Source organism: Coregonus clupeaformis, chromosome 1 (genome assembly GCF_020615455.1).
Source record: "Coregonus clupeaformis isolate EN_2021a chromosome 1, ASM2061545v1, whole genome shotgun sequence".
NCBI lineage: Eukaryota > Metazoa > Chordata > Actinopteri > Salmoniformes > Salmonidae > Coregonus > Coregonus clupeaformis.
In genome coordinates this window covers 81,773,086-81,799,987 of record NC_059192.1, presented here as the reverse complement: position 1 = coordinate 81,799,987, position 26,902 = coordinate 81,773,086, and the positions used below count along the sequence as shown (strand labels likewise).

Here is a 26,902-nt window from a genome sequence, read left to right as displayed (position 1 = left end):
CAGTGGCACAAAATAAATATCTCCTTCAAATGTTGATACTTGGTTGCGTTGACAACTAAACACAATTCAATATCACTTTTGCAATCCAGTAAATAGCCTATTGAGTTGTCAACAAGTTAACAAAGCATATGTTGCATTCACCTCTCCAGCTAAACCAAAAATAAAAGTTATAGAATAGGATTAAGCCAGTGGCTCAGATGAAACTATCCAAGCATTAGAAATGTTGATATTTGGTTGTCAACCGTATTTATTCAACCTTAAAATGAGTAACATCTATGGCCATATTTTGAAGTTAGCCTACTGTAACTATAAATGTCTTCTTATGTAATCATAGTGCATGTTCAAGATAGCATGCAAAGGTTGCAGGTCTGTGGAGATCTTTACAATTGCTATATGCTCGACCAGCATTGATCACTTGCACTATATGTAGGCTACTTTTAATTTAATGTAATCTCAACTGCAATCCAGGTCATTTGGTTGTGCTATTAGATGAAGCACAGTGATAACACATTATGTTGTTGTATACTGTAAATACAAAATATCTGACATTGTATTCCCATTTGAACTTTGTTGTGCTTTTAAATGGTTGAAAGCGCAGTGATAACACATTGGGAATTCAACAAACTTCTGGCTGATCAATGTCTCAACCAAATATTACCCCAATTTCCATGTTTAAATGATGTGGTGTGCCCATTTGCCTTCAATCCACTTTGCTAATTTGTCTTCCATTAAATGTTAACCCTGCCTTTCAGAAAAAGATCATGAGCTTGCTTCGTCCAAAATGTTGATGACATAAAAACATCTTCAGTCTGCCAGATAAGTTTAATTATTCTTGTCGAATACCTTTACGTTTCATTAAGACATTATGAACCATAGATACGTTTTACCAGATGTTTTTATGTTGGCTTTTAAACATGATTTATATGCTCCAATAGAGAACCTGAGTTTTCTACAGCTTATCAACTGCCATGTGATAAAAACGTTGTAGGCCTGCCTACACAGCTTCGCTTGTTACTTTCAGGATGGGGGAAAACGACTAATGATATGCCTCTGAGGACCTCAGGCCTCAAAGCCATCAGGTTATTTACAACAGCCTTGGAACCTTGCGTCTTCATCGGGACAAATTATGAAGCCAAGCATCTATTTTTCAGAAGCATCGCAGATAAAATTATCCAAAAGGTTTTCCACATATAACAACGACCATCAGGAGAATATTAAAGACCTTTTCCTGCTTCCGTGGCAGAGCCAGATGTCAGAGGATCCCACGGTGAGACAAAATTAACGCGCTTATCCTCCCACTGACCCTGCTGTGGCACAGGGACACAGACTGAAACCATGAAGGACTTCTCTCCCTGGGGGACAGACCCAAGCAAACAACAATAATGGAAGCACCGTTTACTCTCTGAACAATGTTCCTAATTGGTGCCTTTTCTCAGAGAAAAGGGTCTATTTCATCCTGGGCCTGTCTCAGCCGCCTGTAATTGCTGTTTGTGTTGGCTAAGGTGATCCACTCCGGTGTGCACTGCGCAAGAGATTTCCAGACCTTAGTTAACTCCAGGGCAGGATATTGTACTGGGCAGACTTTTTTTGTTGTGTAAACACAGAGTTGTAATTTACCGTGCCAAACCTCTCGCATTCTGCCGCTAACTGTGAGTGTGCCAGAGGGTCTCTGGTGGACCAGGGTACACCAAGAGCACAGCGATCCCTTTCGACAGCACGTCTGATTCCTGCTGCTCTATGGGACGCAATACGCACAGGGACTGGTGGTCAGAAAGTCCAAATTGCCAGCGTTCAATTAGCCTCTCACAGCTCAGAAACCAGATGTGGACTGGCTGTTAAAGAGCCACATTCAGTGAGCCATGGACGTATAAAAACAATGCATTCCTGGCAAAATAAACTTTATAGTGTGCTCTGGCTGTTCACATCACATGATATGGGATTATGGAAGGCAGTTTATACACTGTAAGTGAACAACTTGAGAGATGGCCACACTCTTATCCAGTATTGTTTGTTTTAAGTGTGGCCGTGCGTCAGTTGGGGCAGAAAGGGTATGTTCATTGAAGGGTTTGAGGCAGCAAGGTTTCGCCAACTCAGCCTTGACATTTCTCTACATAAACTGTGGAACTGAAGGAGATTGTATTCAATGGTAGCTTGCAAGGCTGACCCATTTTTAACCTGGAGCAGCCCTTTCCAGCAATAAATAAGTCCTGCCACTGTAAAGCCACAACCTCTTCCTTGATATTTGTGGCTAATAGGGAGGTAGACAAAAACATACATGGATTACTAAGAAGACCTTAAAGCATGAAAACCGTCTATTGTCTTGTTGGACTATGGAGGTCATTGGCCAGGTAGAGACCTCACTCTTAAAGAAAGCACCTCTTACATTAGAAACCACTCAAAGCATTTGACTACCAAGGTTTGTACAGTAAGCTGAAGGAGTAAGTCACACTAAATTCAATAAATACTAAATTCACCTGCCTCATGGGCTAAACCACTTCCTGTGCCAATCTATCCTTTGTTGTTTGTAGAGTTTACTTTAATATGCATGGTTTTTAGAATATGAAAATACACATTTTCCACCTTGGGATGCAGCAAGCACCTCATGTTAACATAATGTTGATTAATTGATAGTGCTTTACTCTTTAATAAGGCACCATTTCTTTATGTGTTCGTGCTCTAAAGAGACCATGCAGAGGGGAAAGTTGTCTTGGGGCTGGATTCAATCTGCATTACGGACGTATCGTGGAAGATCCCCATTAAAATATAAAGGTAATTTCCAATTGAGCAGACATATGCAACGTTTAGCGTGAATGCAGTCTCTGGGAACGCGGGAACATTGCCTTTAAATCTAAATTGAGCTATTAAGTGGATCTTCCTTGATACTTCTGATACGGATTGAATCCAGCCCTTGATCTCAAGCGCACATGGAGAGGAATATTTTCCACCAAGTTACTGGCTTTCATCACCTGGCACATACACTGACTCCTGCACCACGCTCTAGGGCACAGGCCTTTTCTAATAAGCTAATATCCTCAGCAGGCAATTAAATGGGAGTTCCTTGTAGTCTGTCATGTCGGCAATGTTGCCAGATCACAAGCCATTCTTTTTGTTTACCACTGACAGGTCTTTACACCCATCTCACTTCACTTTAATGACGCTCAACTTTATACCTACACAGCTCAAATGTACTGTCCTCTGGATTGTATGGGTTAACTCAAAACTATACGTTTTATTGGACAACATGCCTGTTTGATTTGTCATAACCATGGTTATGAAACATTATCATTCTAATTACAACTTTGTCTCTGTCACTAGTGGTTCTCAAACGCTTTGGTTCTGGGACCATCTAAAGCTTTGGGAGGTTTCTTGTAAACCACAAGTAAACATAAACATCTCTATCCTGGACCCTGGCACAAACCACTACCCAGCAGGAATTAGCTACAACCCATTAGTGGGTCTCTCAAGCCACCATTTGTAAAACACTCATCTAGAGTATTTAGAAGTATTGGACAAGATGGAATGGTGTCCCTTACTGACCCACTTACACCCATTATCAGAATAACATCCATACTTTCCACTAAATATTTAGAGAGAGTCACAAGATTAAAGCCCTGTCAATGAGCTTTGGCTCAGACTTGCTTTGCTTAGTGTAGAGGAGCTAACCGTGAGTACAGATGTAGGATCTTAATTTGATCTATATTGTCACAGCAAAATAATCCTGAAGAAACCGAATGTTTAGTCCATAATGTTGCTTGATCGGTGGTTAGGCTATTAGCTGGCCAAATGTAGGCTACATGAAAAGTGAAATACTGTTAATATAACCGTGTGTTAGTGTGGGTTTTCAGTGAATTTATGTAAATCCCAAAGCTCATCCGCATTTCCTGCGGTGCAGGAAAATTCTCAGCAAGATCCTACATCCGTAAGAACAGGTCTGAATTCTCAGCCAAGAGCATCTGGCTACACTGAGTTCTATCAATAGCCCAACATTCAGCTGCAGTTTACATGGAAACGTTGGGCCGGATCCAATCTATTTCCCAGCAAAGTCTGAAAAATAAAGTACATACTTTCTCATTGTGTGACCTACCAAAGGTGGGTTCGTAACAAAGGCCCCCAGAACTTCTCAAACGAAAAGTACAAAGAGCATGGAATGTCTTTATCATGAACAAAAGCAGAGGTAACAAGGGTCTGACAGGGTATGGTGGAATTCATTTCTCTCCCAGTTGGTGGTGTGGACTACTGGCACTCAGTAATGAAAAGTCTATGATAAAATCTTTCATTTCCACTGAAGTTGTTGAGATGGGAGGAGGACAAATGGTTGTCTACATATCCACGCTGCTGTTATTATTTTCAGTGGTCACTGGGCAGCTGCGATAAATCAATTTCAATGTGATCCACAGAAAGGAATTTCACCCACCCTCTGGTTCTTCTCACCACTTGTCAAAAGTGCCCAACATTAGGATCTGTTGTAACACTATTTTTAAATGAAAACCAAAAAGCTGTTTGGTGAACATGTACAATTCCTTGAACATGGAAGTAGATAAATTAATAAGTAAAGACTTTGGGTTACTTAGGGTAAGTGGGATTGCAACACAGCCATGGAAATGGTCATAGATTTTCTTAAAGTGGAAATCTGCAGTTTAAACAATAACAAAGCCACTGATTTGGTATATAGCTGAGGGACGGGGCTGAGAAATGTAACTATGTTCAAATTCATAGACGGAGCTATGGAAGCAAGGACTGACCATCCATGAAATCAAAATGATAGTTTTAACCATGTTTTGAGGCTATAGAGTGTTTGTTTACAATTACTTTGTTTACAAACAAATGAGTAAAACAAGCTTATATTTTGGGTTGTGATGAGGTAAGATAATTGAACGAAGCTCATTATGCATTTATAAGTTATATTCTTCAAGAATGAATAGCTATATATTATTCATTTAAAAATAAATCCCAAAATGGATGTAGCAATCACAGATTGCCGCTTTAAGTGAATGATTCCTTATTCTTCACATTTAGATTTTTTCTCTTTTTGAAATGTCTTACACACTTGACCGTGACTCACATATCTCAATGAATCCAGCGATAGTCACTGCATCCTGCCTGTCTCAGTTACATAGTTGCTGCTCAGGACGGGTTTCTTTCGCATTCTCCATTTGCCATGTGTTTCTTAGCGGGCCAATGAAAGGATCATTTTCCCTGTGCCTTTTAAGTGCAGCATTGTCAGATAGTTCAACAGCCAAGCGACAGATGAGTTGGGAGCCCCTCAGGGCTGGCCTGTCTCCCCCCTCGCACTCAGTACCTTTGTCAAGGCCAGGGCACTGTCATGTGAAACAGACACCGAATAGGTGAGCCTTTGTGTGGACACCCTCACATCTGCTGACCCACCCAGCCCCCAAGAGCATCCCTCCACTGCCGAGGATGACAAACTGGTAGACAGAGCACAATGGGCGCCCCAGAGAACTGATACAGCCATGTCTACATTACCACTGGTTTATGTCCCGACTGACTCTCAGGTTATAGGTTCCCTCCAGAGAGGTGGTGAAAAACACCATAGAAAGAGGACTATTACAGGAAGCTTTTGTACAACTTAATTAGATTTTGTGGTCTAAGGAAAGGATAAAGCTTTATTAATGATCCGTGAAAGACTCTTTTATTCTCTTTAATGTAGGTGCTGGTAATAGGAGAGCCCAGTAGACCTATCTTATGTTCATTATGATTCTGGGATTTTTTGGGGTGGGCAGTTTTTGTATTATTTTCCTTTGTAGGGGACTCCCAGATCATGTTCCCAATTCCAAATTGAGTGATATGTCCTCTCCTATTTTCATATGTCGTATTGTAACATATACCTTTGTTTTTGCTATTTATTAATATATTTTCAGTCACGCAAACAATGCCTCCTCAATTCTCACATAAAACTGAGCACATAAGTTTGGCACACAAAATCATTTATGATACCATCTATGGCCGACACTTGATAATGTCACATTGCCACATTGTTACTTAAAAAAAAAAAGAACGTATGTAGTTAGTTTATCAGGGTCTCCAAAAAATAACATGATTGACATAAACCATATTGCGCCTTACTGTCAGTGGTTACCTGCAGTGCAGTTAGGATGTTGGTCAGGGCCTGGCCGTAGGTGTCGTGGCAGTGAACGGCCAGAGCGCTGCTGGGTACCTCCTTCATGACGCTGTGTAACATCTTGGCCATGGAGCCTGGGGTCCCCACACCGATAGTATCCCCCAGAGACACCTCATAGCAGCCCAGTTCATACAACCTCTTCACCACCTACAGCCAAGAATAGAGCAACTTAACAAAACAAGTCCCTTGAACATACAGGAGAAACAGACAGGAGCTCATAGCTACAGCATTACAGACATTTGAATGTTTTCTCTTTGTCTAGAAAATAAAAACGATCCTTATGGAGATTTGACATTGTTTAGATTACATGTACACATATAAAGTAGGCAATGCAGAAGTTGTGTCTTACCTCTGCAACTTTAGTGGGATCAATGGGTCCCTCGTATGGACATCCTAGTGCACAAGAAACATATCTAAAAGAAAACATACATGGGTCATAAACACACATGGCATATATTAATACATGGGTCATAAACATGCAAACTTTGGCAAATGTCACAAAGTGAATTGTACTGAAATGTAATATCTCTCCTGTCAAAAACTCATAATTTATTCTGTCTGTCATTAGAATTAAGGTAGAGCATAAAATGAACAGCTCTTTTTGCTCGATTCACTAGCCACTAACTGCCAGTGCAATATAGACTTCACATTTTATATCGAATTGGTGTTGAATATTTTGTTATATGTTCCTTATGTTGTTGACAGTATTAATGAGAAATGATGCAGGGGATGAAGTCAAACTATATGTCTATTCCATATGTGTAGGAAACGTTCACCGCTTGAAATAGCGGACAACATGTGAAAAGTAGAAAATGTTTCTCTTGGGCTCTCGGTCGTTAGATGATACTTCAGTTTGCAACCGGAATTTCCAGCAAGTTCTAGCTGGACTCCAGGGAAGGGAGTTCTGCCCTAACCATCTCCAACAGCAGGCATTAAGTCACATTTGCCAGAACGCCTGTGTCAAACTGATGCGTTGTCATGTCAATGTGCCGTTGTTTGGCTAAAAGGGGTGCTACTGTACCGCTGAATTTAAACATGCTTCATGTCAGCAGTTCTGTACTGTACATCTGGACTTGTAGTTGTAGTAACACATAGAGCGATGCAGTGCACATCTGGAACTTCGCTTATTAAACTATTATTTCTGGAGTCATTTAACTCTGTGTTCCTTTGCTAATAGAGAGAGTAACAATAGGCCTATGAAACATTTTACTGTAGTTTATTTTTTCAAAGTCTCAAATTGTTAACGTAAACATACAGTATTTCAGAACACACCTGCGAAGTGAACACACATGTTGAACAAACTATTTTGTTTATCATCAACATCAACTCTTGCACAGATAACTTGATTGTAATTTGAGCAAAGGAATTGCATGTTGCATTGTTCATGGTTAACATCAGCTATATAGCCTAAGGAATTAATGTAAGATATTAAAGTAAAATCGTTTTACTCTGGTGAAGAAGTGAGAAATGATACAAACCCACGGACTGGAATCTGTTGTTGTTTGGCAGCGTAAATGACTTCCTCAAACCTCAGAATGCTCTCATCTATAGAGCAGTTTATATTTTTCCTACTGAAGGTCTCAGAGGCAGACCCAAACACGGCCACTTCAGTAGCACCAGCTGCAACCTTCAACAGGACAGAAGGAAGTTGCAACAGAGATCGATTCTGTACATGTAACATTATGCAACAAACAATCACTGTAAATCGTTTCCATTAATCTCAGGCATAAAGTGTACTCTCAGCTTTGATGTACACTACCTGTCAAAAGTTTTAGATCACCTACTCATTCAAGGGTTTTTCTTTATTTTTACTATTTTCTACATTGTAGAATAATAGTGAAGACATCACAACTATTAAATAACACATATGGAATCATGTAGTAACCAAAAAAGTGTTTAACAAATCAAAATATATTTTATATTTGAGATTCTTAAAATAGCCACCATTTGCCTTGATGACAGCTTTGCACACTCTTGGCATTCTCTCAACCAGCTTCACCTGGAATGATTTTCCAACAGTCTTGAAGGAGTTCCCACATATGCTGAACACTTGTTGGCTACTTTTCCGTCACTCTGTGGTCCAACTCATCCCAAACCATCTCAATTTGGTTGAGGTCGGGGGATTGTGGAGGCCAGGTCATCTGATGTGGCACTCCATCACTCTCCTTCTTGGTAAAATAGCCCCTACACAGCCTGGGGGTGTGTTGGGTCATTGTCCTGTTGAAAAACAAATGATAGTCCCACTAAGCCCAAACCAGAAGGGAGGTCGTATCGCTGCAGAATGCTGTGGCAGCCATGCTGGTTAAGTGTGTTTCATCATAGTGTTTGATGGTTTTTGCAACTGCACTTGAAGAAACGTTCTTGAAATGGTCCATATTGACTGACCTTCATGTCTTAAAGTAATGATGGACTGTCGTTTCTCTTTGCTTATTTGAGCTGTTATTGCCATAATATGGACCTGGTATTTTACCAAATAGGGCTATCTTCTGTGCACCACCCCTACCTTGTCACAACACAACTGATTGGCTCAAACGCATTAAGAAGGAAATGAATTCCACAAATTAACTTTTAAGAAGGCACACCTTTTAATTGAAATGCACTCCAGGTGACTACCTCATGAAGCTGGTTAAGAGAATGCCAAGAGTGTGCAAAGCTGTCATCAAGGCAAAGGGTGGCTTTTTGAAGAATCTCAAATATAAAATTTGTTTAACACTTTTTTGGTTACTACATGATTCCATATGTGTTATTTCATAGTTTTGATGTCTTCACTATTATGCTACAATGTAGAAAATAGTACAAATAAAGAAAAACCCTTGAATGAGTGTTCTAAAACTTTTGACCGGTAGTGTAGCACTATACATATTAACGGTAGTCGTATCGGGGGAGCCTGGGGAGATATCTGTTAATTTTAAAGAGTGTGATTTCTTGCATGAATAATGAAACGCTTACAGCATCCTGAAAGCCATGCATGTTGGGTGTCAGAACTGGATAACGAACATGAGAAGATCTGTGGATGGCTTGAAGTACTTCAGTGTGGTCCGCCATCTTGACAACAGACAAAAGAGGCAAGTGAGACTAGTATGTAGAACTCATATAAAAATAGAGCTAGCTGTTCCACATCATATGTCTCAATACTAAAAAAAACGTAAAGATATAACACAGTCATCTGTAGTTTATTTAATGAGGTGAGATGTTGTCACGGTTTCGGCCGAGGCAGCTCCTCCTCCTTGTTCGGGCAGGTTTCGCCGTTCGTCGTCTCCGGAGTACTAGCTGCCACCGCTCCATGTTTTCTGTTTGACTAGTTTTGTCTGATTAGTAACACCTGTCTTGTGTTATGTCTAATTAAGCTCCCTATTTAGTTTCCCTGTTATGAGTGTTGTGTTGTGTGTAATTGTTTCGTGTTGGTGTCGTTTCGTACCTGTGTTTTGGTACGCCACCTCTGTATTGCCTACTTCTCGATTTAGAGGAGTTTTGCGCGCCTGTTTTGGGCGCTTGTGTTTCACGCCTGTGTGCGTTTTGCCTCTGGCTATTTTGGATTATTGCATTGCATTTTCCAGTAAAGTATTTTGGACTCTCCTTCTGCTTCTGCACTTGATTCCACACCACACCATTTCTACACGGCCCTGACAGAATTACACACCACTTCGATGGAATCAGCAGGAGCACAAGTCGACAGCGTGGAGGGGACGTCTCCAGGGACAGGAACATCGCATTAATCGGATCGGGCACGCGTTGGAGGGCGTCATGGACACTCTTCGGCGCTGGGAGATCAGCGGTGTTCCCACAGCCCCACCGATCGCTCCATCACCACCAGAGAACCTGCCTACTCATCCACCGGAACCCAGTGGGATTCGGCTCTCGCTCCCGAGGGCGTACGACGGCTCCGCTGCCGGGTGTCAGGGCTTCCTTCTGCAAGTGGAGCTCTACCTAGCCACTATACACCCGGCACCCTCGGGATACGAGGCGTTTCCGCCCTCATCTCCTGTCTCACCGGCAAGGCGTTGGAGTGGGCCAACGCCGAATGGAGGGGAATAGACTCCGCCACAGTCACCTATGCGGAGTTCTCCCGCCGCTTTCGTGCGGTCTTTGACCATCCACCAGAGGGAAGAGCGGCGGGGGAACGTCTATTCCACCTTCGACAGGGGATGAGGAGCGCTCAAGAATTCGCACTGGAGTTCCGGACTCTAGCGGCTGACGCGGGGTGGAATGAGAGGGCCCTCATAGACCATTTTAGGTGTAGCCTTAGGGAGGACGTCCGCAGGGAGTTAGCGTGTAGGGACGCTACGTTAACTTTTGACCAGCTTGTGGACATGGCTATTCGTCTGGACAACCTATTCACGACCCGCGGACGTCCCAGATGGGGGCCTCCCATTCCACCCTCCAGCACCTCCGAGCCTAGTCCGATGGAGCTGGGAGGGGCTGGCGCTAGAACTAAAAGAGGAAGGAACCCGAGGGGAGCAGTCTCCTGCACCAAGTGTGGCCGCGGAGGACACACCGCGGCTAGGTGCTGGGGAGGGTTCCCTGAGGAGGGAGATGGCAGGCCATACAGTGGGGAGTCCACCCAGGTGAGTAGGCGCCCTACTTACCCAGAGCTTTCTGTCGTCCACTTTACATTGCCTGTTTGTTTTCCACAGGTTGCACCTCGTTCCCAGCATAAGGCGCTAGTCGATTCAGGCGCAGCTGGGAATTTTATAGATCGCAAATTTTGTGTTAAGTTAGGGATTCCCCTCCTTCCAGTCGATAAACCTTTCCCGTACATGCTTTAGATAGTCGTCCGTTAGGATCTGGGTGGATTGGGGAGCTCACAGCGCCACTTAGGATGATGACGCAGGGGGGTCATGAGGAGACGATTCAACTCTATCTGATTGACTCTCCTGCGTATCCGGTGGTACTGGGGCTTCCTGGTTAACCACCCATGATCCTACTATTTCGTGGCGAGAGAAGGCTCTTCAAGGGTGGTCTGCTCAGTGTGAGGGGTTTTGTCTGGGTGTTTCCGTAGGGGCGACCTCGGTGGAGAGTCCGAACCAGATGTCAGCACTGCACATTCCTCCTGAGTATGAGGATTTGGCACTTGTGTTTAGTAAGACCCGAGCGGCAAGGTTGCCACCTCATAGACAGGGGGATTGTGCGATAGACCTCCAGATAGGAGCAGCGCTCCCGCGGAGCCATGTGTATCCTTTGTCACAGGAGGAGAAAAAAGCAATGGAGACGTACATTGCCGAGTCTCTGAGACAGGGATACATACGGACCTCTACTTCTCCCGTGTCCTCGAGCTTCTTTTTTGTGAAGAAGAAGGATGGAGGTCTGCGTCCGTGTATTGATTACCGCGGTCTCAATCAGGTGACTGTTAAATACAGTTATCCACTCCCGCTGATTGGGACTATGACGGAGTCATTACACGGGGCACGGTTCTTCACAAAATTGGACCTCAGGAGCGCATATAATTTGGTGCGCATTAGGGAGGGCGATGAGTGGAAGACAGCATTTAGTACTACATCCGGCCATTACGAGTATCTGGTCATGCCATATGGGTTAATGAATGCTCCATCAGTCTTCCAATCATTTGTAGATGAAATTTTCCGGGACATGCAGGCGCAGGGGGGTGGTGGTGTACATTGATGATATTCTGGTGTACAGCCCTACCCGGGCCGAGCATGTAGCCCTGGTGCGCAGAGTATTGAGGAGACTGTTGGAGCATGACCTGTATGTCAAGGCTGAGAAATGTCTGTTCTTTCAGGAGTCAGTTTCCTTTTTGGGTTACCAGTTGTCTGCGTCAGGGGTGAGAATAGAGGTGGACCGAGTGTCCGCCGTGCGTAATTGGCAAACCCCAACGACAGTTAAAGAGGTGCAGCGGTTTTTGAGGTTTGCGAATTACTACCGGAGGTTTATCCGGGGTTTTGGTCAGGTGGCAGCTCCCATCACGTCTCTTCTGAAGGGGGGTCCGGTGCGCTTGCAGTGGTCGGCTGAGGCGGACAGGGCTTTTGGTAAGCTGAAGGACCTGTTTACCTCGGCTCCGGTGTTGGCGCACCCGGATCCCACTTTACCGTTTCAAGTTGAGGTAGATGCGTCCGAGGCTGGTATAGGGGCCGTTCTATCTCAGCGCTCGGGTACACCACCTAAGCTCCGCCCCTGTGCTTTTTATTCTAAAAAGCTCAGTCCGGCGGAGCGGAATTATGACGTAGGGGACAGGGAGCTGTTAGCCGTAGTCCAGGCCCTAAAGGTGTGGAGGCATTGGCTTGAGGGGGCTCAGCACCCTTTCCTTATTCTGACCGATCACCGTAACCTGGAATATATTCGGGCAGCTAGGAGACTAAATCCTCGCCAGGCTCGATGGACTATGTTTCGCCCGGTTTGTGTTTAAGATCACTTACATCCCTGGGTCCCAGAACGGGAAGGCAGATGCTCTGTCCCGCCGGTATGACGCGGAGGAGAGGTGCGTGGAGCCCATTCCCATACTACCGGAGTCGTGTCTGGTGGCACCGGTGGTGTGGGAGGTCGATGCGGAGATCGAGCGGGCGTTGCGTACCGACCCTAGTCCTCCACAGTGTCCGGTGGGTCGGACGTACGTCCCGCTCGAGGTCCGGGATCGGTTGATTTATTGGGCTCACACGTCTCCCTCCTCTGGACATCCGGGTATTGGCCGGACGGTGCACTGCCTTAGCATGAAGTACTGGTGGCCAACATTAGCCAGGGATGTGAGGGTTTATGTCTCCTCCTGCTCAATATGTGCCCAGTGTAAGGCACCCAGACATTTGCCCAGGGGTAAATTACAGCCCCTGCCCGTTCCACAGCGACCCTGGTCACATCTATCGGTGGATTTTGTTACCGATCTTCCCTCCTCCCAGGGGGAATACCACCATCCTGGTCGTTGTGGATCGGTTCTCTAAGGCCTGTCGTCTCCTTCCCATGCCGGGTCTTCCTACTGCCCTACAGACCGCTGAGGCTCTATTTACTCACGTCTTCCGGCATTACGGGGTACCCGAGGATATAGTGTCTGATCGAGGCCCCCAGTTTACCTCCAGAGTCTGGAGAGCATTTATGGAACGTTTGGGGGTCTCGGTGAGTCTTACCTCGGGTTACCACCCGGAGAGCAATGGGCAGGTCGAAAGAGTCAACCAGGATGTGGGTAGGTTTCTGAGGTCATACTGTCAGGACCGGCCGGAGGAGTGGGCGAGATATGTGCCCTGGGCCGAGATGGCACAGAACTCTCTCCGCCACTCCTCCACTAGACTAACCCCCTTTTCAGTGTGTCTTAGGGTATCAGCCGGTTCTGGCACCGTGGCATGAGAGCCAGATCGAGGCCCCCGCTGTGGATGAGTGGGTAAGGCGCTCGGAGGAGACGTGGAACGCTGCTCATGTCCATCTGCAGCGTGCCATACGTCGACAAAGACGAGCGCCGACCTACGCCGCAGTGAGGGGCCAGTGTACGCACCTGGAGATCGAGTCTGGCTCTCAACCAGGAACCTGCCCCTCCGCCTGCCCTGCCGGAAGCTGGGTCGGCGGTTTGTGGGGCCTTTTAAAGTCCTGAGGAGATTGAATGAGGTGTGTTACAGGTTAGAACTACCTATTGATTACAAGAATATTAACCCCTCATTCCATGTGTCTCTCCTCAGGCCGGTGGTAGCTGGTCCACTCCAGGACTTCGAGATTGAGGAGACTCCTCCGCCCCCGTTGGAGATCGAGGGGGCTCCGGCGTACACTGTTCGGACCATCCTGGATTCCAGACGCCGGATGGGGGGTCTCCAATATCTCGTGGAGTGGGAGGGGTACGGTCCGGAGGAACGGTGCTGGGTGCCGAGGAGGGATATTCTGGATCCGTCCCTGATGACCGAATTCCATCGTGGTCATCCTACGCGCCCGGCGCCGCGCCCTCCGGGGCGTCCCCGAGGCCGGAGTCGGCGCACGGCTGGAGCCGCGCGTCAAGGGGGGGGTACTGTCACGGTTTCGGCCGAGGCAGCTCCTCCTCCTTGTTCGGGCAGGTTTCGCCGTTCGTCGTCTCCGGAGTACTAGCTGCCACCGCTCCATGTTTTCTGTTTGACTAGTTTTGTCTGATTAGTCACACCTGTCTTGTGTTATGTCTAATTAAGCTCCCTATTTAGTTTCCCTGTTATGAGTGTTGTGTTGTGTGTAATTGTTTCGTGTTGGTGTCGTTTCGTACCTGTGTTTTGGTACGCCACCTCTGTATTGCCTACTTCTCGATTTAGAGGAGTTTTGCGCGCCTGTTTTGGGCGCTTGTGTTTCACGCCTGTGTGCGTTTTGCCTCTGGCTATTTTGGATTATTGCATTGCATTTTCCAGTAAAGTATTTTGGACTCTCCTTCTGCTTCTGCACTTGATTCCACACCACACCATTTCTACACGGCCCTGACAGATGTCTTATATTTTACACATGCAAACAAAATAAAGTGCTTGCAGAACATGTTCCGGAATAGGCCTATATCTCAAGGATTTCCCCCCCAAAACATCTGCGAGTCCAGGGCATAACTGGGATGCTGGAGGAGCAGCTTTCCCCTCAGTAGTGCTGGGGAGAACAATAAGAGCCTAATAAAATCACTCAGCACACTTTCTGGGCACACAAAGAAGAGTTATTACCTGCGGTACCCACTTTGAAGACACAAAGCTGGTGGCCTCGATCACAGGCAGGCCTGTTTCTGAGAGCATGTCTATCAGCTGGATTTTGACTCCTGTTGGAACCATTTCCTGGAAAACAATGAAATGTAGACCGGCTCTTTCAGGATCTGATTCTGATCCCCTCTCAAGATTGGAGGTATACGTGGAGTGGACATCTGGACAATTCAGCTGCAATGTCTTTGCAATCAGAGTAATTTACGGCACTCACCTGCTACGTCTGCTTATTCCAAACATATTTCCTACAATTACAGCGTGTTGTACCCCCAGAGTTTGACTTTGTCATCATGTCAATCTGTACAGCTACAGCAGACTTGAATATGGGAACAATAAAGTTGTGACATACTGTACTCATACTGAACATACAACATATGAGCCATCTGGTAAAATTATGTCATGTTTCCCATAGAATTCAAGGGCAGTTGGTGTTCATTTGATCAATCACTTTTTTGAGAAGAAAATGTGAAACACATGCCTGGGGTAATCATAGAAAAATAATCCATATGTTTAAGGGGATCATAAAATCAACCAGGAATCAATCAAAATGATTGTTACATAATACAAAACTAAATGTGGGCTTGCCACAAAGAAAGTAAGCTTTCAGCTTTCATATGTCATATTGAGTTTGTAATGGTGTAGTGTGTAGTGAACATAAATCATTTGTAGGGGAGACCGGGATTGGTTTTCACACGTTTTACACTCATGTGTATTTCTCAGCACCAGTATATCTTACAAGACTCTTTTCAATGTTAGGAGAAAGACCAAGGTCTTGGGTTGAAATTGGGACCTTTTTATCCTCATATATTATTCCAACATGTAGTTTTTAGCCATCAAACACACTCTGTCAATTTGTGACAACCAGACCCATTGCGGGGTTGGATGTCACCCAGTATGGGGTTGGTCGTCACAATGTTTGCTAGTAGCTTATTCCTTTTGCAACAGGAAATGAAGCAATATAGAAAACCGAGTCTTAGAAATAGCCTTTCTTTGATCGAACGATATTCCTAACAAAATTCTGCATTTTATGCCTTGAGAATAACATGACATTTTGAATAGATTTGTGTATGCATGTGTTCAGCTTTTATGCATGTGTGCATGTGTGGTTGTGTAACAGAAAAAATATGTGCTTGAAAGAGAGGCAATGAAGGGAGCTCTATACAGCACAAGCACAAAAAAGCTTGGGATTTATTGTATACTGGCAGTGGTAATGTTGATAGTGACAACCAACCCCATATTCCATGTGACAACCATCCCCTGAGACACAGGGCCATAACTAGGATTTGAGTTTTAGTGAGGTCCAGAAGGGGGGGACTTTCTCAGCCTCACCACTGAGCGCCACATCACTGTCTGTCTCAGGAGCCTACTCTCTGTAAAGCAAAGTTATTATTACAACTTAATAGCGTATTTTTTGCTCCTGCTGAGGTAGGCTCCGTTTAACGTTAGCTTCTTATTTAATCCTTCTAGCTTGATAAGTAATACTAGCCAGAGCCCTTCAACGTTACTGCAATATAAGTCTCTGCTGGCAGATAGCCACCTGACTGACATATCTATAAACGACTATTTACCAGTTGGGCACTCATTTATGTATGTTTGGGGGATGTCTGTAGACACGGCAGAAGTGTCAGGATGGCTTTAAAATTGCTTTTTGTCCAGCATCTCGCAAACACTCCGTCAGCAGCGTCTCTAGACTAGTTGCCTGTTGAGCTGACTGCGAGATGGGGTAGTTTGTTTCATGTCTCCCTCGGCCTGTGCCGCGAGAGGGCAGAGTTAGCCGCTTGAGATTGGTGAAAGTGCTGCTAAAAGGGCAACTCTGGGAGGCAAATATATTGGGATTTATATATACAGTGGCTTGCGAAAGTGTTCACCCCCTTGGCATTTTTCCTATTTTGTTGCCTTACAAACTGGAATTAAAATTGATTTTTGGGGGGTTTGTATCATTTGATTTACACAACATGCCTACCAATTTGAAAATGCAAAATCATTTTTTGGGTGAAACAAACAAGAAATAAGACAAAAAAACAGAAAACCTCAGCGTGCTAACTATTCACCCCCCCCCCCCAAAGTCAATACTTTGTAGAGCCACCTTTTGCAGCAATTACAGCTGCAAGTCTCTTGGGGTATGTCTCTATAAGCTTGGCACATCTAGCCACTGGGACTTTTGCCCATTCTTCAAGGCAAAACTGTTCCAGCTCCTTCAAGTTGGATGGGTTCCGCTGGTGTACAGCAATCTTTAAGTCCTACCACAGATTCTCAATTAGATTGAGGTCTGGGCTTTGACTAGGACATTCCAAGACATGTAAATGTTTCCCCTTAAACCACTCAAGTGTTGCTTTAGCAGTATGCTTAGGGTCATTGTCCTGCTGGAAGGTGAACCTCTGTCCCAGTCTCAAATCTCTGGAAGACTGAAACAGGTTTCCCTCAAGAATTTCCCTGTATTTAGCGCCATCCATCATTCCTTCAATTCTGACCAGTTTCCAGTCCCTGCCGATGAAAAACATCCCCACAGCATGATGCTGCCACCACCATGCTTCACTGTGGGGATGGTGTTCTCGGGGTGATGAGAGGTGTTGGGTTTGCACCAGTCATAGCATTTTCCTTGATGTCCAAAAAGCTCCAATTTAGTCTCATCTGCCCAGAGTACCTTCTTCCATATGTTTGGGGAGTCTCCCACATGCCTTTTGGCGAACACCAAACAGTTTTGCTGATTTTTTTCTTTAAGCAATGGCTTTTTTCTGGCCACTCTTCCGTAAAGCCCAGCTCTGTGGAGTGTACGGCTTAAAGTGGTCCTATGGACAGATACTCCAATCTCCGCTGTGGAGCTTTGCAGCTCCTTCAGGGTTATCTTTGGTCTCTTTGTTGCCTCTCTGATTAATGCCCTCCTTGCCTGGTCCGTGAGTTTTGGTGGGCGGCCCTCTCTTGGCAGGTTTGTTGTGGTGCCATATTCTTTAAATTTTTTTATAATGGATTTGAATGGTGCTCCGTGGGATACTCAAAGTTTCTGATATTTTTTTGTAACCCAACCCTGATCTGTACTGCTCCACAACTTTGTCCCTGACCTGTTTGGAGAGCTCCTTGGTCTTCATGGTGCCGCTTGCTTGGTGGTGCCCCTTGCTTAGTGGTGTTTCAGACTCTGGGGCCTTTCAGAACAGGTGTATATATACTGAGATCATGTGATAGATCATGTGACACTTAGATTGCACACAGGTGGACTTTATTTAACTAATTATGTGACTTCTGAAGGTAATTGGTTGTACCAGATCTCAGGGCTTCATAGCAAAGGGGGTGAATACATATGCACACACCACTTTTTGAAACAAGTTATTTTTTTCATTCCACTTCACCAATTTGGACTATTTTGTGTATGTCCATTACATGAAATCCAAATAAAAATCAATTTAAATTACAGGTTGTAATGCAACAAAATAGGAAAAACGCCAATGGGGATGAATACTTTTGCAAGGCACTGTATAGTACACAATAAATACATAGTACATAATAAAGAAAATCAATTAAGGGTCAACATCTAAATATTGCTCCCAGCACTGATCAAAGTGCTGAATGCTTATATTCTTGTCACGGTTTCGGCCGAGGCTGCTCCTCCTCCTTGCTCGGGCAGGCTTCGGCGGTCGTCGTCCCCGGAGTACTAGCTGCCACCGTTGTATGTTATCGATGTTCGTTTGGTTTTGTCTTTATTGTACACCTGTTTTCCATTTGGGTTGATTATGTCCCCTATACGTTTCTCGATTTGTTTGTCAAGTATTGTGTGTTATTGTTCGCCTGTCATCAGGTGCGGCTCGTCGTTTGTATTTTGTATTTCCTGTCGTCGCACTGTACTGTTTTCGTGCGCTTTGGATTACTTGTGTTTTGCGCATTGTTGCGCATAGTCCGCCTCCTATTTTGTTGAGGCCAGTGTCTCTATATTATTGTGTTCAGTAAAGTCGGTTGGACTTAGCTTCTGTGTCCTGCGTGTGACTCCTCCACCACATCCACATCAGCCACTGTGACAGAATAACACACCATATGGAGTCAGCAGGAGCAGCAGCAGCACCCGAGTCTCTGGAGGAGCGCGTCCGCGGGCAGGACGATCGGATCCATCAGCTCGGGACTACCCTGCAGGACGTAATTAACACTCTGCACCGATGGGAGACCAGAGGGGTACCCACGCCTCCGCCTACCCTACCATCACCATCGGTCAGTCCTCCCATCGGTGCTCCGGAACCCAGTGGGATTCGGCTCTCGCTCCCGAGGGCGTATGATGGCACCGCTGCCGGGTGTCAGGGGTTCCTCATGCAGGTGGAACTCTACCTGGCCACCGTACACCCGGCACCCTCGGGACACGAGAGCGTCTCCGCCCTCATCTCCTGTCTCACCGGCAAGGCGTTGGAGTGGGCCAACGCCGAATGGAGGAGGATAGACGCTGCTACCATCACCTACGCAGAGTTCTCTCGCCGCTTCAGGGCCGTGTTCCACCATCCACCTGAGGGGAAAGCGACGGGGGAGCATCTATTCTACCTCCGACAGGGGAAGAGGAGCGCACAGGAGTTCGCCCTGGAGTTCCGGACTCTAGCGGCGGATGCAGGGTGGAATGAGTGGGCCCTCATCGACCACTACCGTTGTAGTCTACGGGAGGACGTCCGTCGAGAGCTGGCCTGCAGGGATACCCACCTCACCTTCGACCAGCTGGTGGACATGTCCATCCGGCTGGACACCCTGCTGGCCACCCGCGGGACGTCCGAGTGGGGGTCGTCCATTCCACCCTCCAGCACCTCCGAGCCGAGCCCTATGGAGCTCGGAGGTGCTGGCGCTAGAGAGAGGGGGAGGAGGAGCCCGAGGGGGGCTGTCCCCTGCACCAACTGTGGTCGTGGAGGGCACACTGCGGCTAGGTGCTGGGGAGGGTCTCCTAGGGGAGAGGACAACAGGCCACGCACTGGGGAGTCATTCCAGGTGAGTAGGCGTCCCACTTACCCAGAGCTCTCTGTTGTGCACGTCTGTTTACCTGTACATTTTCCTCAGGTAGCACCTCATTCCCAGCATAAGGCGCTAGTAGATTCAGGCGCAGCTGGGAATTTTGTTGATCGAAATGTTTGTTTAAAACTAGGAATTCCCCTTCTTCCTGTCGACGCCCCATTTCCTGTCCATGCTTTAGACAGCCATCCATTGGGATCGGGGTTGATTAGGGAGGTCACAGCGCCACATAGGATGAGGACGCGGGGGGTCATGAGGAAACTATTCAGCTATATCTGATTGACTCTCCTGCGTATCCGGTGGTGTTGGGGCTTCCCTGGTTGATTACCCATAATCCTTCTATTTCGTGGCAACAGAGGGCTCTTAAGGAGTGGTCTGCCCAGTGTGTGGGGCGATGTCTAGGTGTTTCCGTGGGGGCGACCTCGGTGGAGAGTCCAAACCAGGTGACCGCACTGCACATTCCCCCTGAGTATGAGGATTTGGCAATCATGTTCAGTAAATCGAGGGCGACGCAGTTGCCTCCTCATAGGCAGGGAGATTGTGCGATAGACCTCCAGGCAGGAGCAGCGCTTCCACGGAGCCATGTGTATCCTCAGTCTCAAGAGGAGAAGAGAGCTATGGAGACTTACATAGCCGAATCTCTGAGACAAGGATACATACGGCCATCCACTTCCCCTGCGTCCTCAAGCTTATTTTTTGTGAAGAACAAGGACGGAGGTTTGCGCCAGTGCATTGATTACCGTAGTCTCAATCAGAGCACTGTGAAATACAGTTATCCACTCCCTCTGATTGCGACTATGATGGAGTCATTGCACGGGGCGCGTGTCTTCACAAAACTAGATCTCAGGAGCGCATACAACTTGGTGCGCATTAGAGAGGGCGGTGAATGGAAGACAGCATTTAGTACCACCTCAGGTCATTACGAGTATCTCGTCATGCCATACGGGTTGATGAACGCTCCTTCAGTCTTCCAATCCTTCGTGGATGAGATTTTCAGGGACATGCAGGGGCAGGGTGTGGTCGTGTACATTGATGACATTCTTGTGTACTCTCCTACCCGAGCCGAGCATGTAGCCCTGGTGCGCCGAGTGTTGAGGAGGCTGTTGGAGCACGACCTGTATGTCAAGGCAGAGAAATGTCTGTTTTTCCAGGAGTCTATCTCCTTTTTGGGTTATCAGTTGTCTGCGTCAGGGGTGAAGATGGAGGTTGACCGGGTGTCAGCCGTGCGTAATTGGCAAACTCCAACCACTGTTAAAGAGGTGCAGCAGTTTTTGGGGTTTGCAAATTACTACCGGAGGTTTATCCGGGTTTTGGACAGGTGGCAGCTCCAATAACGTCTCTGTTGAAGGGGGGTCCGGTGCGTTTGCAGTGGTCAGCCGAGGCGGACAGGGCTTTTGGGAGACTGAAGGACCTGTTTACTTCGGCTCCGGTGCTGGCGCATCCGGATCCCGCTTTACCATTTCAGGTAGAGGTTGACGTGTCAGAGGCCGGTATTGGGGCCGTACTTTCGCAACGGTCCGGCACGCCACCTAAACTCCGCCCCTGTGCTTTTTACTCCAAAAAGCTCAGCCCGGCGGAGCGAAATTATGACGTAGGGGACAGGGAGCTGTTAGCCGTGGTACAGGCCCTAAAGGTGTGGAGGCATTGGCTTGAGGGGGCTCAACACCCTTTTCTCATTTTGACTGACCACCGTAACCTGGAGTACATCCGGGCAGCTAGGAGATTGAACCCTCGCCAGGCGCGGTGGAACATGTTTTTAGCCCGGTTCGTATTTAAGATCACGTACATCCCTGGGTCCCAGAACGGTAAGGCAGACGCACTGTCTCGGCAGTTTGACACGGAGGAGAGGTCCGTTGAGCCCACTCCCATACTGCCGGAGTCTTGTCTGGTGGCACCGGTAGTGTGGGAGGTCGGTGCTGAAATCGAGCGGGCGTTGCGTACCGACCCTAGTCCTCCACAGTGCCCGGTGGGTCGGACGTACGTTCCGCTCGAGGTTCGGGATCGACTGATATATTGGGCTCACACGTCACCCTCCTCTGGACATCCTGGTATTGGCCGGACTGTGCACTGCCTTAGCGCTAAGTACTGGTGGCCAACGTTAGCCAGGGATGTGAGGGTTTATGTCTCCTCCTGCTCGGTGTGCACCCAGTGTAAGGCGCCTAGACACCTGCCCAGGGGTAAGTTACAACCCCTGCCCGTTCCACAACGACCATGGTCTCACCTCTCGGTGGATTTCGTCACAGACCTTCCCCCCTCGCAGGGGAATACTACTATACTGGTCGTTGTGGATCGGTTCTCTAAGGCCTGTCGTCTGCTCCCAATGCCGGGTCTTCCTACTGCCCTACAGACCGCCGAAGCACTATTCACCCACGTTTTTCGGCACTACGGGGTACCCGAGGATATAGTGTCTGATCGAGGTCCCCAGTTCACCTCCAGAGTCTGGAGAGCGTTTATGGAGCGTTTGGGGGTCTCTGTGAGCCTGACCTCGGGTTACCACCCGGAGAGTAATGGGCAGGTGGAACGTGTGAACCAGGATGTGGGTAGGTTTCTCAGATCTTATTGCCAGGGCCGGCCGGAGGAGTGGGCGAGGTATGTTCCCTGGGCAGAGATGGCCCAGAACTCTCTCCGCCACTCCTCAACCAATCTAACCCCTTTCCAATGTGGGTTAGGTTACCAGCCGGTTCTGGCACCGTGGCAGCAGAGCCAGATCGAGGCTCCTGCGGTGGATGAGTGGGTGCGGCGCTCGGAGGAGACGTGGAACGCTGCACACGTCCACCTGCAGCGGGCCATCCGTCGTCAGAAAGCGAGCGCCGATCTCCACCGCAGTGAGGGGCCGGTGTACGCACCTGGTGATCGAGTCTGGCTCTCTACCAGAAACCTACCCCTCCGCCTGCCCTGCTGGAAACTGGGTCGGCGGTTTGTGGGGCCTTTTAAAGTCCTGAGAAGATTGAACGAGGTGTGTTACAGGTTACAACTGCCTAGTGATTATCGTATTAACCCCTCGTTCCATGTGTCTCTTCTCAGGCCGGTGGTAGCTGGTCCACTCCAGGACGATGAGATCAGAGAGACTCCTCCGCCCCCACTGGACATCGAGGGGGCTCCGGGCGTACACAGTTCGGTCCATCTTGGATTCGAGACGTCGGATGGGGGGTCTCCAATATCTCGTGGAGTGGGAGGGGTACGGCCCGGAGGAACGGTGCTGGGTGCCGAGGAGGGACATCCTAGACCCGTCTCTCCTGACAGAGTTCCACCGTGGTCAACCCACGCGCCCTGCTCCGCGTCCTCCTGGTCGTCCCCGAGGCCGGGGTCGGCGCACGGCTGGAGCCGCGCGTCAAGGGGGGGGTACTGTCACGGTTTCGGCCGAGGCTGCTCCTCCTCCTTGCTCGGGCAGGCTTCGGCGTTCGTCGTCCCCGGAGTACTAGCTGCCACCGTTGTATGTTATCGATGTTCGTTTGGTTTTGTCTTTATTGTACACCTGTTTTCCATTTGGGTTGATTATGTCCCCTATAAGTTTCTCGTTTTGTTTGTCAAGTATTGTGTGTTATTGTTCGCCTGTCATCAGGTGCGGCTCGTCGTTTGTACTTTGTATTTCCTGTCATCGCACTGTACTGTTTTCGTGCGCTTTGGATTACTTGTGTTTTGCGCATTGTTGCGCATAGTCCGCCTCCTATTTTGTTGAGGCCAGTGTCTCTATATTATTGTGTTCAGTAAAGTCGGTTGGACTTAGCTTCTGTGTCCTGCGTGTGACTCCTCCACCACATCCACATCAGCCACTGTGACAATTCTTGATCTGACTGAGATTTATTTGCGCCTGCCTCTTTGCGAACGAGTAGAATCATGAACAGTGGTTTGTCTGTTATGTTCGCCTGCATCCCCTGGATTTTCCTCCCAGATTTGCCTTTTTAGCAGCACATTCACCACTCTCTCAAACAACTAACTATTTTATAAATTAAATTAGAAATATGTAGACAACCAACCCCAGTCTCCCCTAAATGTACATTACTTATTTGGGTGTTCATGGGTGGTGGGGGGGTTCTGTGTATGTCAGATGGGTGACTGTGATTAAAATATATACCTTTTCATTTTGAAGTCCGTCTCTTGGCCCGACTTCAACAATTTTAACATACTCTGGGTATTCATGTGTTAAAGCTCGCTAAAAACGAAAAAATGAAAATAAATAGTAATGTTAGATGTTGAACACATTATTTGATATCTGTTGTCACATACACTAATCAATCAATCAAATGTATTTTATAAAGTCCTTTTTACATCAGCAGTTGTCACAAAGTGCTTTACAGATACCCAGCCTAAAACCCCCAAAGAGCAAGCAATGCAGATGCAGAAGCACAGTGGCTAGGAAAAACTACCTAGAAGGCAGGAACCTAGGAAATAACCTAGAGAGGAACCAGGCTCCGAGGTGTGACCAGTCCTCTTCTGGCTGTCTCTTCTGGCTGTACCACTAACACATGATTATTTGCACACTCAACTCTGTTTCTCTTCTACCATAATGTGTGTTACAACCTTAAGCCCTTAAGCCCAGAACACTTCAGCTTCAGGTCACTGCTGGCACTTTAATAATGCATGAAATACGTTTTCTTTGAACAGTGAAATGTGTGTCCGTTTTGAGTATCTAAAAGTATCTACAGTCTATTTGACAGTTGACAACAAAACCAGTCCACCAACAACAATATTACAGATTTGGGGATGTTATATCTGAGTAGTAACTCATCTAACAGTGGTAGAGGGAACAGATGAGAGGAGGAGAGGAAGTAACCGGGTTCTCACTTTATGCACTCTCTCTACCTGATAATAAAAATACTTCAGACAGTGGGGGAGGAACAGGATCCTGCTTTTAGGCCTCAAGTCAACAGTGGTACAATATTAAACAGATTGGTTATTACTTAATAGGCATACAAACTATTGTATATGCTCTTATCACAACAATGGAATGTATTCAGAAATAGAGCATAGAGCATTTGCACAATGTGATGTCACTTAATATAGTGCCTGTCACAAGCATTTCGCTACACCCGCAATAACATCTGCTAAATATGTGTATGTGACCAATAAAATTTGATTTGATTTGTTTCTACGTCCCTGGCTGATTCCCCCTCTCTGTCCTTTCACATGTCCCCGCCCTTCACCCTCCCTCTATGTCATGAGTGAGTCATGTGCGCAGAGCAGCAAAATCAAGACAACGACTCCCACCTTCTCCTCCTGCAGCCAGCGTGCTAGCCATGGATAATCCTGGATCAGTTCCTCGTAGCTCAGGCAGTGCTTCACCGTGGTGGGAAAGTTGCCCATCTGAAAGGATCCCGTTAGGTTCGGCCTGTAGAGCTCCCCCAGGATCCTCTGGCTCCGACACCCGCAGCGATGGATCTTTACGTTCGACTGAATCGACTGCAACAAATGTACGTGTTGGAGTACTCTGATCAATATGCTCACGCATGCAGACAGGGTGGATGACTGAGGGCCTGGCTTCCCCCCTCACTGAAACAATCACATTAGAGGACGGCAGCTGAGAGCAGAGAGCCGGGAGTGACTCAGCAGTTGCTATGGCAGCCGCATCCCTAGCAGGGAATGGATGGAGACTGAGAGAGAGGAGAGAGAGAGAGAGTCAGCAAGAGAGAGGGAGAGATATTAAAAGAGGGGGTGAGAGTGAGTGGCACATGGATGGGATGGGAATGTCAGTGGCTAGCTAGTTCACTGGGGACTGAAGTGTGAGCAAGTGTTTTGTCTGGACTAGTCTGACAGTGTTACAACCGACTGTGTGTGAGCTGAGCAGTCAGGAAGTGCTCAAAGGGGGAAGTACTTGCCTGCCGAGTCTCTGGGCTCTAGAATAAGAACAGTCACACACTGCTTATTCTAGGTCTCCCACTTCCCCGTTTCAGGATGAAATCTAAGGCTTCAGGGAAACAGGCTGCTTTGATTGATCTCCTGTGACTGAAACAGCTGAAGGTTTTCCATTGCCAGGCGTGCCAGTAGCTGCCAATGTCAACGCCGTAGCGTAATAAAATCCCTTTGTAAAGCCGGGACACAATTTACCAGAGAAAGAGCCATTCTTTCTCACCCAGATGTTAACAATAGAGGGGCTTAATGAAGTCCTAGAACTGAACCCTTTCACCACAATAAGCTGCCCTGCGATGAGAGACCCCTACCCCCCATTCAGGGGGAGAGAGGGAACTTGTATGACCGTCCCATGAAAGGTCTCCAGGTCTCTTTGTGTCCCTGGGCTCCCAGGTTTATGTCCATCACTTGTCACCTCCGTAAATTTGAAAACTCCCTCATGGCAGATCATTTAGAATCACGCCCTCACAACCTTCTTCCGGGCCACTGAAAATAGGGAAAGGTTTCAGCAGGGAATGCCAACCCTGCCATGTTTGCAGATGGTTTCCATGATAGGTGCATAAATCACTGTTAAATAGGAAGGGAGAGTTTAAATGAAATTGAAAGGTTGCTATTGTCATTTTAGTAATCTCAATAAAAACAGTTTGGCTGAAGGTTTACTATTCTGTAGAGTTTCTGCGGCAAGAATCAGGACACATACAGTTCCTTCAAAAACTATTCACACCACTTGACTTTTTCCAAAATTTGTTGTGTTACAGCTTGAATTTTTATTTTATTTTATTGAGATTTTGTGTCACTGATCTACACACAATACCCCATAATGTCAAAGTGGAATTCTGTTTTTAGAAATGTTTACAAATTAATAAAAAGTGAAAAGCTGAAATGTCTTGAGTCAATATGTATTCAACCCTTTTGTTATGGCAAGACTAAATAAGTTCAGGAACAAGTCACATAATAAGTTGCATGGACTCAACTTGTGTGCAATAATAGTGTTTAACATGATTTTTAAATGTCTACCCTATCTCTGTACCCCACACATACAATTATCTGTAAGGCCCCTAAGTCGAGCAGTTAATTTCAAGCACAGATTTAACCACAAAGACCAGGGAGGTTTTCCTATGGATCGCAAAAAAAGGCACCTATTGGTAGATGGGTAAAAAATAAAAGCAGACATTGAATATTGCTTTGAGCATGGTGCACTGACTCATTTTATACTTTGGATGGTGTATCAATACACCCAGTCACTACAAAGATACAGGCGCCCTTCCTAAATCAGTTGTCGGAGAGGAAGGAAACCGCTCAGGGATTTCACCATGAAAATCAG

At 46.8% G+C, this 26,902-nt stretch overlaps 1 protein-coding gene across 1 annotated transcript in view; it reads right to left on the bottom strand.

Moving 5' to 3' along the window:
* The window catches only part of LOC121584170 (3-hydroxy-3-methylglutaryl-CoA lyase, cytoplasmic), a 31,414-nt gene extending 6,082 nt beyond the window's left edge, over positions 1-25,332 (bottom strand). Inside the window, exons 1-7 of the mRNA XM_041900008.1 lie at positions 24,940-25,332; positions 23,807-23,884; positions 14,731-14,838; positions 9,089-9,184; positions 7,618-7,766; positions 6,489-6,552; positions 6,098-6,286 (exon numbers count right to left, since the gene is read on the bottom strand). Of these exons, the coding sequence (XP_041755942.1) occupies positions 6,098-6,286; positions 6,489-6,552; positions 7,618-7,766; positions 9,089-9,184; positions 14,731-14,838; positions 23,807-23,884; positions 24,940-25,035 (780 nt within the window). The 5' untranslated portion in view covers positions 25,036-25,332. The remainder of the gene's footprint in view (positions 1-6,097; positions 6,287-6,488; positions 6,553-7,617; positions 7,767-9,088; positions 9,185-14,730; positions 14,839-23,806; positions 23,885-24,939) is intronic.
* Positions 25,333-26,902: the final 1,570 nt, after the last annotated feature.